This window comes from Bolinopsis microptera, chromosome 13 (genome assembly GCF_026151205.1).
Source record: "Bolinopsis microptera isolate Bmic1 chromosome 13, MBARI_Bmic_1.0, whole genome shotgun sequence".
Lineage (NCBI taxonomy): Eukaryota > Metazoa > Ctenophora > Tentaculata > Lobata > Bolinopsidae > Bolinopsis > Bolinopsis microptera.
Window position 1 is genome coordinate 1683983 of NC_087084.1, and position 12627 is coordinate 1696609.

Consider the following 12627-nt stretch of genomic DNA (forward strand, 5'->3'; position numbering starts at 1 on the left):
TGTGATTTAACCATTAACACAAGCAGGGGATCGAGCGTGCTAAATTAGTAGAGGCTCTTACGGGCATTGTCTGTTCGATACGCTAGGGACCCCAGATACACCTTACTAGACGTATTTTTGACCGTAGAATCGATTAAAAGTGGTTTCAAGATGATTGGACTGAGTTAGCGCGGTTAAAATCGCAAAAAACCGATTTTGGGGCCAAAAATAGGCCAAAAAACCATGTTTTTTGATAATTTGGGCAAGTTAATTTTGTTGGCATGTCGGAAAAACTTGCATGAAGATAGCTAAAAGACAGCCGCACAAGATGGAATAAAAATAAAACAAATCCCTCTATTTTAGCGCAGGTAAAAATCCAAAAAAGTGGTAAAAATGTTGACTTTTTTGCTTGAAGTTTGAATAAGTTTTTGCAGTTGTATTAAATCAACCCAAAAATAATCACATCGTGTTTGTCTAAATTTTTCCTTTCCGAGAAGTACCCACTTCATATACTTAATCGAAGTTTGAATATTGTCACTCCGCAAGCGTTTTTACCAAATTTTCGACGCGCACTACGCGCAAAAGCATTTAGTTGCTATCAATTGGCACCCGCGCGTTCATCATAAATTTCAAACAGCTATAACTCAGCGAGATTATGTCGGTTCTAGCTCATATTTTCACAACAAATAGAAAATTATGTGATCTTATTGCTGACAAAATATGAATATAATCACTTTATTTGCCTTAGAGAAATAGACTGTCAAAGTTTAAAACGCGCATTGGTATAGCACGTGACTAATAAGGCCAAATTTATACTTCTTAACATATTATCGATCCTTAGACATCATACTATTGTGTTTAATTAGCGGTTAGGTCTCTAAACTCGTAGCAGAAAACACGTCTTTTTGCCCGTAAGAGCTTCTACTAAATCACTCTACAGTCGATTTTATAAAGATAGCCGATAGGGCCCCCGATAGTTGAGACTTATTACCTGAGGACCCCAGGCTATTAATATTATATTCATAAACATAGCCTGGCGTAACTGAACCCTCTAAAACGCGCGAATAGGCGCGTTTATGCGATTTTACAATCAAATTATAAGATTTTACAATCTAACTCATCGCGCGGCTCTTGTAGCGCATACGTCATATGAACATAATAGCCTGGGTTCCTCAGGTAAGTTGAGACCAACTTGGATCGATGTAGTTTCGCACGCTGAATGCTGATTGAGTGATTCCAATTCACCCCGGCCGGCCCCCATGACATATAATATAATAGGGTTAAAATTCTCCTTTAGCGAGGTATTGGCGAAAAACTTACTCGATCACGTGATATGACCGTATAAGGAAGTTGATTTAATTTCTCGTTAGGGTTAGGGTTTCAGCATATGCTTTTGTTAAAGATTGGGTTAGGGTTAGTGTTGGGATCATTAGAGGGCTAGGATTTCGATTAGTCATTCAGGGCCATCAAGAGAACGTGTTAAAAAACACGTGACAGTCGATCGAGTGTAGAGTAATTAATCATCAATCATCATCCAATGTGGCTCGATCTTGCTATGTGTTTGGTGTTGGTTCAGCCGAATTAATTATTTTATATTTGATATTCAAATTCATTTTTAGTTTTTAGTTTAGTTAGTTCATAGTTGCCATCCGGCCACACAGTATGCAACTTATATTGCATGCAGTACCATTTTTCCATTAATTTTGGTAATTTTGCATGGCTGAAACTGAAAGTGAAATGTAACGCTTGATTTATAAATATAATTATTAATTGAATTTTCAAATAAAAAAGTAAAGGGATTAAGCCTATTATATTGTAATTGAGGAGGAAGTCATGTCCTCACTCTCTTCACGTCCGACAATGGCGTTTCTCTTGTCGCTAGTATAATAATATTAATAATTATTTTTGTATCCTTGTACCTTTTTTTTGTTGTTGTATCATATGCAAAGACTAAAAAACGCCAAATTATAGAAAATTTAAATTATCAACATCGAATTTTAATAAAAACAGTGCTATTGTTCCTTCGGAAATAAAATCATCAATAATTTCGAACAGATCAAGTTAGTTCAATTGTATTTTCAGTCATTAATTGATCGTTAATGTTGAATGAAAATTGTATACAAACTGAAATCGGTAAAATGAAAATATTTTTATACGTATGTGAAATAAATGCAAATAAAAGTAAAAATCATAATAAATTTCTAAAGTAAATCACTATAAAAACTGATTCTAATTTCTAAGTCATCAGCTCTTTGCAGTTCATTATTTTATTACAATCAATCTTGGCACATTACCACAGTCTCTAATAATTGGCATCGTCCGGGCTACCTTATTTCTGAATCTAAGATGTTGTGAAAAGTCTGATAGTTAGTGTTTAATCGCACACTACTTCCGTTTCATACGTAGTCACTGGGAATTTAACCGTTCTGAAAAGCAGTTGGGTCAGGTTTAAACTTACTTCTTTTTAAAAAGGTTACTTTAAGTAAAGCGCCTGCTGAAACTGAACGTAGTTCATAAGTTTGTGAACTATAAATCTAATTGTGCTGTATTTTGAGCTATACGTTTATATAACACATAAAATAACAAGTTGTTAGGAAGGCTCCGCTTGTTCGACAGTGCAACAAAAAGAAACAAATTGAAACTAACGTTTCCTCGGTGCATCTTCCTAGAATACAGTTTCCTGGTATTACTTTAGTGACATACGTTACCACTTCTTTCCTCCTCTCTTTGCAGGCTGAAATTATTTGTGCTTGTAAAAATGTTCCGGGTGATAAGTACAGGTAAAATCATTTTTTTTAAATATTTGATTGTGCTGCTGGGAATTAAGACAGACCAAATAAACGTACAATCGTTTTTATCAGTTAAGATTTAAAATTAAGAAACTAATCAGCTGAATATAAATAATTATCTTACAAGCACATGTCTTGTCCACATCACCCTCCCAGAGTCCATCATCTCCACACTTGTAAACAAGCTTGTTCTGAAATAGTGTTTTGTTGAGAGATAATCATCATAATTATGCTAGTCATATCATTATTATCCTAGACATGTCAAAGCTAGACATGTCAATGCTAGGCATGTCAATGCTAGACATGTCAATGCTAGACATGTCAATGCTAGACATGTCAATGCTAGACATGTCAATGCTAGACATGTCAATGCTAGACATGTCAATGCTAGACATGTCAATGCTAGACATGTCAATGCTAGACATGTCAATGCTAGACATTTCAATGCTAGACATGTCAATGCTAGACATGTCAATGCTAGACATGTCAATGCTGCTAGACATATCATACTTATATTTGATCATACGGCTCTGATTTGCTGATTGTCAAATATTGGAAAGAGCGTGGTATAATTCAGGTATGGAAACTCTTATCTTATTTAAGAAAGTAAGAAGGTTTAATTTTTTTTTACTTTGTAAAATTATATTCTATATTCTACAAAAGTTGCACGTAGTCGGTGGAGAATGTTAGGACATGTTTTGCGGGGTCCCGTTGACGGACCAGTGTTTTTTAGACTTGGGCGTTGTTTTTAACTATCCCTTGTTTAGAACTTTGTTTTTAATAATAAATTCTACGAACTAAATTGTAACTGAGAAGTGAGTACTGTTAACTGGTAACAATTAACTAACCTTGTACGGCTCACACACAAACTGCACTGTTTCCAGATAGTCGTACTATTAACTGGTAACAATTAACTAACCTTGTACGGCTCACACACAAACTGCACTGTTTCTAGATAGTCGTACTATTAACTGGTAACAATTAACTAACCTTGTACGGCTCACACACAAACTGCACTGTTTCCAGATAGTCGTACTATTAACTGGTAACAATTAACTAACCTTGTACGGCTCACACACAAACTGCACTGTTTCCAGATAGTCGTACTATTTACTGGTAACAATTAACTAACCTTGTACGGCTCACACACAAACTGCACTGTTTCCAGATAGTCGTACTATTTACTGGTAACAATTAACTAACCTTGTACGGCTCACACACAAACTGCACTGTTTCCATAGGGCCTGTCGTGATATCATGGATCGCTTAGGTTCCACCAGGATCTGGTAGTCCTCATAATTCTGCGGCCTCTATGTGTCGTCATCTCGCACAACTCCGAAAAACCGTTGTGAGTTTGGCATGTGAAAATTTGCAGCCCTCCAGACATCGATTGGGTTAACGAGTTGTCGTACGTCACCTCAAGATCGGGTGACAGGGGGCTGAACAGGCCAGAACCCAATTGATTGGGTCGGAGGTCACGTGATTATGAGCCTGAGGTCACGTGACTATGACGTCACCAGAGCTGAGAGCTCGTTCTCCGTTTCCCGCTCTTTGGACCAGGTGAGCTTGCATGCTTGTGAAAGTGGGTGTAAGTACAGCTGTACTGTAAGTGTAGTTACATCCAATTACCCCTAATAGAACGAAGATTTATTTCTGACAGAAAGCTAGAAATTTACCAAAATATCGACTTTGTTCAAAATTTATTTTGATGACCACTCCTGACCTAAAATTGCACGAGAAATCGATTAAACTTGGTTTCAGAACTCAACAATGCTTCCTTATGCCTTAAAATCCATTTTTATCGATAAAATAAACATTTTGATCCTGTGGATTAATTAGTAACAGGTAACAAATGCACAGAAAAAACCATCGCACTTACATTGCATTCTTAACGGGTCGATTTCGAGTGACCAATAATCGTCGTGATGATATTTATACGTCATGCGTTCCTGATCATCATCAGCAATCAAGAGACAGGAGCGGCGATTGCTTTAAATCAACGGTTTACGTTATTTTTGTGAATTCGACCCCTGTTTTAACGGTTATCACACTTTGTAATTGAATGTATTGAGGATAGCTTTACAAATAAGAGGACCAGTAAATAAAATTGCCACAAGTGTTTCTCTCACTCACTTTCGATAAGATACAATGGAAATTCTTACTTCCATAAGATTCGGAATTTTTTTAAACGCTGAAGAAAATCGGAATTTTATAAAATTTAATCACGCATCTTCTGGAACCCTAAGCTTCATAAGAACCCTTACAAGGCGAGGTTCATTGCAGGTGCCCGTTTTTGCGTTACGAAACAACTTAACGTCCAAGTTAACTGTTGTCTGAAACTTTTGAGGAAATACTTTAAGAAATACTGCGAGGCAATATACAACAACAGCGGTATAAACATGTTTTGGAGCATAGATTCCTCAAGTGAATTCCTTGAAGCTATCAAAAATAGCGATGTTTATAATATACAAGTATATGATTTTACTACTCTTTATACCAGATTAGACTTGATTGAAGTAGAGAATATGATTAATGAAGTTGTTGATTTAATATTTTCAGACCGTAATAGATATATTTGTATTTCTAAAAGAGACAGTAATACATGTTTCTTTTCCAATAAAACCTATGATTCTCATGCCTGCTTTAGTCAAGATGACCTAAAAGAGGCTGTTAAATTTATTATTTATAACACTTATGTCGTCTTCGGTGGGATTGTATTCATACAAACCAAGGGTATTCCTATGGGTGGAAATTCAAGTTCCCCTATAGCTGATCTCACTGTTGGCAAAAAGGAATTTAATTATATGAAACGTTTACTTCAGGAAAAGAAAATGGGATTAGCAAAGATATTATCCAATAATAAACGATATGTTGACGATTAACCTTAATATGACTACAAGCACATACACAGTGGCCAATTTGGTAAGCTGTTTACAGCAGGGTTTTAGCGTAATAATCGATCTTTTAGAATGTCCTCCTCCTCCTGGGTCTTCCTGATCCTCCTCCTCCCTCTCAGTCATCCTCCTCAGTCATCCTCCTCAGTCATCCTCCTCAGTCATCCTCCTCAGTCATCCTCCTCAGCCATCCTTCTCAGCCATCCTCCTCAGTACTCTTCAGTCTTCAGTACTCTTCAGTCCTCCTCCTTCTAGGCGGACATAGCTATAGGCGGACATAGGCGGACATAGACGGACATAGGCGGACATATACGAACATTAATGGACACCTAAATTGCTAAATAAAATGTTCAATTTTTGCTGTTATAGGGGGGATCATGTTTTTTGTCCGTTCGGTACCCTATATTTTCAAAACGGACAAAAAATAGAGCGGACAAAAATGGACAAAAACGGACAAAAATGGAAATAACATTTAGATGCTTCCTCCTCCTACTCTTCCTCCTCCTCCTCCTGGGTCTTCCTGATCTTCCTCAGTCCTCTTCCTCCTCCCCTCCTCAGTCCTCCTCCTACTCTTCCTCCTCGTCCTCAGTCCTCCTCATCAGTCCTTAACTGTCCTCCTCCCCAGTCCTCCTCCTCCTCCTGAGTCCTCCTCCTTAAATTTAACACGATTTTCCGCAAAAACGCGAATTAAATAGGTAATAATTTATTTAGTCTCTTGAGTCTTAAAACCACTCAGGGGTTAGACGGGTTCCTGCTAGTAGACTTTAACCTGTCGACAATATTTCAGGAATGATTCCCGCAAGAAATTATATTCCTTCGTTTTGCTGTGATCCCTACTCTGGAACTAACTGCTGATGGAATTTCATACGATTCGTTGATTTTTTGTAAAAATTGAACTTATATTTTATAAAATTCCGATATTCTTCAACGGTTGAAAAATTCCGAATCTTATGGTTAAGTAAGAATTTGCATTGTGTCTTATCGAAAGTGAGTAAGAGAAACACTTGTGACAATTTTATTTACTGGTCCTCTTATTTGTAAAGATATCCTCAATACATTCTATGACAAAGTGTGATAACTGTTAAAACAGGGGTCGAATTTACAAAAAATAACGTAAACCGTTGATTTAAAGCAATCGCCGCTCCTGTCTCTTGATTGCTGATGATGATCAGGAACGCATGACGTATAAATATCATCACGACGATTATTGGTCACTCGAAATCGACCCGTTAAGAATGCAATGTAAGTGCGATGGTTTTTTCTGTGCATTTGTTACCTGTTACTAATTAATCCACAGGATCAAAATGTTTATTGAATCGATAAAAATGGATTTTAAGGCATAAGGAAGCATTGTTGAGTTCTGAAACCAAGTTTAATCGATTTCTCGTGCAATTTTAGGTCAGGAGTGGTCATCAAAATAAATTTTGAACAAAGTCGATATTTTGGTAAATTTCTAGCTTTCTGTCAGAAAATAAATCTTCGTTCTATTAGGGGTAATTGGATGTAACTACAGTACAGCTGTACTTACACCCACTTTCACAAGCATGCAAGCTCACCTGGTCCAAAGAGCGGGAAACGGAGAACGAGCTCTCAGCTCTGGTGACGTCATAGTCACGTGACCTCAGGCTCATAATCACGTGACCTCCGACCCAATCAATTGGGTTCTGGCCTGTTCAGCCCCCTGTCACCCGATCTTGAGGTGACGTACGACAACTCGTTAACCCAATCGATGTCTGGAGGGCTGCAAATGTTCACATGCCAAACTCACAACGGTTTTTCGGAGTTGTGCGAGATGACGACACATAGAGGCCGCAGAATTATGAGGACTACCAGATCCTGGTGGAACCTAAGCGATCCATGATATCACGACAGGCCCTACTGTTTCCAGATAGTTGTACTATTAACTAGTAACAATTAACTAACCTTGTACGGCTCACACACAAACTGCACTGTTTCCAGATAGTCGTACTATTAACTGGTAACGATTAACTAACCTTGTACGGCTCACACACAAACTGCACTGTTTCCAGATAGTCGTACTATTAACTGGTAACAATTAACTAACCTTGTACGGCTCACACACAAACTGCACTGTTTCCAGATAGTCGTACTATTAACTAGTAACAATTAACTAACCTTGTACGGCTCACACACAAACTGCACTGTTTACAGATAGTCGTACTATTAACTAGTAACAATTAACTAACCTTGTACGGCTCACACACAAACTGCACTGTTTACAGATAGTCGTACTATTAACTGGTAACAATTAACTAACCTTGTACGGCTCACACACAAACTGCACTGTTTCCAGATAGTCGTACTATTTACTGGTAACAATTAACTAACCTTGTACGGCTCACACACAAACTGCACTGTTTCCAGATAGTCGTACTATTAACTAGTAACAATTAACTAACCTTGTACGGCTCACACACAAACTGCACTGTTTCCAGATAGTCGTACTATTAACTAGTAACAATTAACTAACCTTGTACGGCTCAAACACAAACTGCACTGTTTCCAGATAGTCGTACTATTAACTGGTAACAATTAACTAACCTTGTACGGCTCACACACAAACTGCACTGTTTCTAGATAGTCGTACTATTAACTGGTAACAATTAACTAACCTTGTACGGCTCACACACAAACTGCACTGTTTCCAGATAGTCGTACTATTAACTGGTAACAATTAACTAACCTTGTACGGCTCACACACAAACTGCACTGTTTCCAGATAGTCGTACTATTAACTGGTAACAATTAACTAACCTTGTACGGCTCACACACAAACTGCACTGTTTCCAGATAGTCGTACTATTTACTGGTAACAATTAACTAACCTTGTACGGCTCACACACAAACTGCACTGTTTCCAGATAGTCGTACTATTAACTGGTAACGATTAACTAACCTTGTACGGCTCACACACAAACTGCACTGTTTCCAGATAGTCGTACTATTTACTGGTAACAATTAACTAACCTTGTACGGCTCACACACAAACTGCACTGTTTCCAGATAGTCGTACTATTAACTAGTAACAATTAACTAACCTTGTACGGCTCACACACAAACTGCACTGTTTCCAGATAGTCGTACTATTAACTAGTAACAATTAACTAACCTTGTACGGCTCAAACACAAACTGCACTGTTTCCAGATAGTCGTACTATTAACTGGTAACAATTAACTAACCTTGTACGGCTCACACACAAACTGCACTGTTTCTAGATAGTCGTACTATTAACTGGTAACAATTAACTAACCTTGTACGGCTCACACACAAACTGCACTGTTTCCAGATAGTCGTACTATTAACTGGTAACAATTAACTAACCTTGTACGGCTCACACACAAACTGCACTGTTTCCAGATAGTCGTACTATTAACTGGTAACAATTAACTAACCTTGTACGGCTCACACACAAACTGCACTGTTTCCAGATAGTCGTACTATTTACTGGTAACAATTAACTAACCTTGTACGGCTCACACACAAACTGCACTGTTTCCAGATAGTCGTACTATTAACTGGTAACGATTAACTAACCTTGTACGGCTCACACACAAACTGCACTGTTTCCAGATAGTCGTACTATTTACTGGTAACAATTAACTAACCTTGTACGGCTCACACACAAACTGCACTGTTTCCAGATAGTCGTACTATTTACTGGTAACAATTAACTAACCTTGTACGGCTCACACACAAACTGCACTGTTTCCAGATAGTCGTACTATTTACTGGTAACAATTAACTAACCTTGTACGGCTCACACACAAACTGCACTGTTTCCAGATAGTCGTACTATTTACTGGTAACGATTAACTAACCTTGTACGGCTCACACACAAACTGCACTGTTTCCAGATAGTCGTACTGTTAACTGGTAACGATTAACTAACCTTGTACGGCTCACACACAAACTGCACTGTTTCCAGATAGTCGTACTATTAACTGGTAACAATTAACTAACCTTGTACGGCTCACACACAAACTGCACTGTTTCCAGATAGTCGTACTATTAACTGGTAACAATTAACTAACCTTGTACGGCTCACACACAAACTGCACTGTTTCCAGATAGTCGTACTATTAACTGGTAACAATTAACTAACCTTGTACGGCTCACACACAAACTGCACTGTTTCCAGATAGTCGTACTATTAACTGGTAACAATTAACTAACCTTGTACGGCTCACACACAAACTGCACTGTTTCCAGATAGTCGTACTATTAACTGGTAACAATTAACTAACCTTGTACGGCTCACACACAAACTGCACTGTTTCCAGATAGTCGTACTATTAACTGGTAACAATTAACTAACCTTGTACGGCTCACACACAAACTGCACTGTTTCCAGATAGTCGTACTATTAACTAATAACAATTAACTAACCTTGTACGGCTCACACACAAACTGCACTGTTTCCAGATAGTCGTACTATTAACTGGTAACAATTAACTAACCTTGTACGGCTCACACACAAACTGCACTGTTTCCAGATAGTCGTACTATTAACTGGTAACAATTAACTAACCTTGTACGGCTCACACACAAACTGCACTGTTTCCAGATAGTCGTACTATTAACTGGTAACAATTAACTAACCTTGTACGGCTCACACACAAACTGCACTGTTTCCAGATAGTCGTACTCTGCCTTGTCAGTTCCTGTTATTCTACTTCCTTCAGGAACTCTTCTTTTACATCTCACTCCTGTGAGAGAGATAACAAATAATATTAAATGATAACATCTAAAAGTAAGCTATAACATAAGTATCCATATTCCGTGCACACTTTGAAACCATTTATTTATTTATCTACGATATTATGTTTTTTTGTTTGGTTGAATAACTTTCCGTTAACTGATTGGGATCTGACACATGTAATTTTGTAATGATCTTTCTAATTTCTAATTTCTAATTTCTAATTTCTAATTTCTAAATTTCTAATTTCTAATTTCTATAAAACACGAATGAACTATTTAGAAAACGTAAGACTGTATCGAATAGAAAAATCCATAAACAGATAAACGAGTTCATTATTTGCCAGTTTACTCTTCCGTAGAAAAACTACCATTGAATTTTGAAAGTTCTCCAAGTATTTGAAATCCAAATATCAACATTGAATATTGCAGCTTAAAGGTGTCTTAAAACAATGGAAATATGTGTGGTGATCTACTAACGTTCACATTTTGGAGAAATCCCATCCCATTCTCCACTTTCAAGGCATGTTCGGGTATTCCGACCTTCTGGTACCATCTTATAGCCTGGATTACACATATACTGCACCGACCTGGTAAAATGGTTTTATCACTTCAACAGCTCCTTTAAGGTAATAATTATATGTCTAATATCCACCTGCAACCAAAAATATTAAAAGGCCGTTATTTTGAATCATTTAAATATTTTAAATCTTTGCTTTAAGATTATTTTAAACTCACGTTCCCACCACGTTCTCATCAGCAGTCTCTATAATTCCGTTAAGAAGAGATAGTACGGGACAGGAGACACATTTACACTCGGGTGGGGCATATGTCCACTGTTTGTTGTTTGTGCACGTTCTTATATCTTCCCCCATCAGGTGGTACCTGGGGGTTATTACTTAGTAATACTACCTTACCGGACTTTATTAAACCTGGGGGTTGTTACTTAGTAATACTACCTTACCGGAATTTATTAAACCTGGGGGTTGTTACTTAGTAATACTACTTTACCGGAATTTATTAAACGGAGAGATTAATTGCGTCCAATAATGAACAACAACTAAATCTAAATCACATGAAAACAGCGTTGGAGGCCCTAGAGTTCATATTGAACAACAACTAAATCTAAATCACATGAAAACAGCGTTGGAGGCCCTAGAGTTCACATTGAACAACAACTAAATCTAAATCACATAAAAACAGCGTTGGAGGCCCTAGAGTTCATTGAACAACAACTAAATCTAAATCACACGAAAACAGCGTTGGAGGCCCTAGAGTTCATAATGAACAACAACTAAATCTAAATCACACGAAAACAGCGTTGGAGGCCCTAGAGTTCGTTGAACAACATTTGAAACCAGCGCTGACCTGTCATCCTTGCACTTGTACTGCACTGCCGCCCCCGGAGTGTCAGCACCCCCCTCTAACCCACCACTAATCTGAGTGACACTGCCGTACAGGATATCCCCCACATTGCCACAGTGTTTCACTTTGCAGGAGGTGGGCCCCGGCCCGCTCCACTGGGAGCCGTTCAGACAGCGCCTCACAGGGTCACCGTACAACTCGTACCCTTCATCACACACGTAGTGTACTTGCTGACCTGAAGTGTTGTTTAGTGTGTTGTTACTTTATTGTTGTACTTTCTGCTGCTACTTTGTGCGATTTTCAAAAGGATAGAGTGTAGTTTTATAACTAGAGTGTAGTTTTATAACTAGAATTTAGTTTAGGTCTTCTCACTGGTACCAGCAAATAAGAAAATAACAGTAATTTCTGAATTCTGTGTATCGAGGTTAATATTTAAATACCAAATAATATAAAAGTATTCCTACTCTTAACTTTGTTATAATACCCCATTACCCTGTGGCCGTCCATTAACCTACCGCCATAAGTGTATTTAGTGTCAGCATTAGCGACCTCCTCCAACACAGGGCACACTTGCTCCACACACAGAGGGAACTTGTTGTCCCACTCTTCATCCTCACCACACCTCAACACGGCCTGACCCGTCAGAGCGTAGCTCTCGTCACATTTAAACGTTACAGAGCTCCCGCACTCGTACTTTACTCGTATTGTGTTTGCTGTGAGTCTACCGTTACCTACTGCGTGATCAGGCTTACTGCACTGCTTCACTGAGAGATGGGGGGTTTTTATAGAAATAGTATTTGAAGTAATAGTGAGGATTGAAAAGGTTGATTATCATGATATTTCGGTCGAGGATCACCCGAAGGCAAAAGTAAGTATGACACAA

At 38.1% G+C, this 12627-nt stretch overlaps 1 protein-coding gene across 2 annotated transcripts in view; it reads right to left on the bottom strand.

Moving 5' to 3' along the window:
- Positions 1-1944: 1944 nt before the first annotated feature.
- LOC134825526 (sushi, von Willebrand factor type A, EGF and pentraxin domain-containing protein 1-like) overlaps positions 1945-12627 on the bottom strand; it is a 40427-nt gene continuing 29744 nt past the window's right edge. For both annotated transcript variants that reach the window (XM_063837756.1, XM_063837755.1), the window contains exons 56-63: positions 12260-12508; positions 11748-11979; positions 11118-11264; positions 10860-10969; positions 10284-10390; positions 2893-2959; positions 2626-2713; positions 1945-2405 (exon numbers count right to left, since the gene is read on the bottom strand). In XM_063837756.1, coding sequence (XP_063693826.1) covers positions 2354-2405; positions 2626-2713; positions 2893-2959; positions 10284-10390; positions 10860-10969; positions 11118-11264; positions 11748-11979; positions 12260-12508 — 1052 coding nt within the window. In that variant the 3' untranslated portion in view covers positions 1945-2353. The remainder of the gene's footprint in view (positions 2406-2625; positions 2714-2892; positions 2960-10283; positions 10391-10859; positions 10970-11117; positions 11265-11747; positions 11980-12259; positions 12509-12627) is intronic.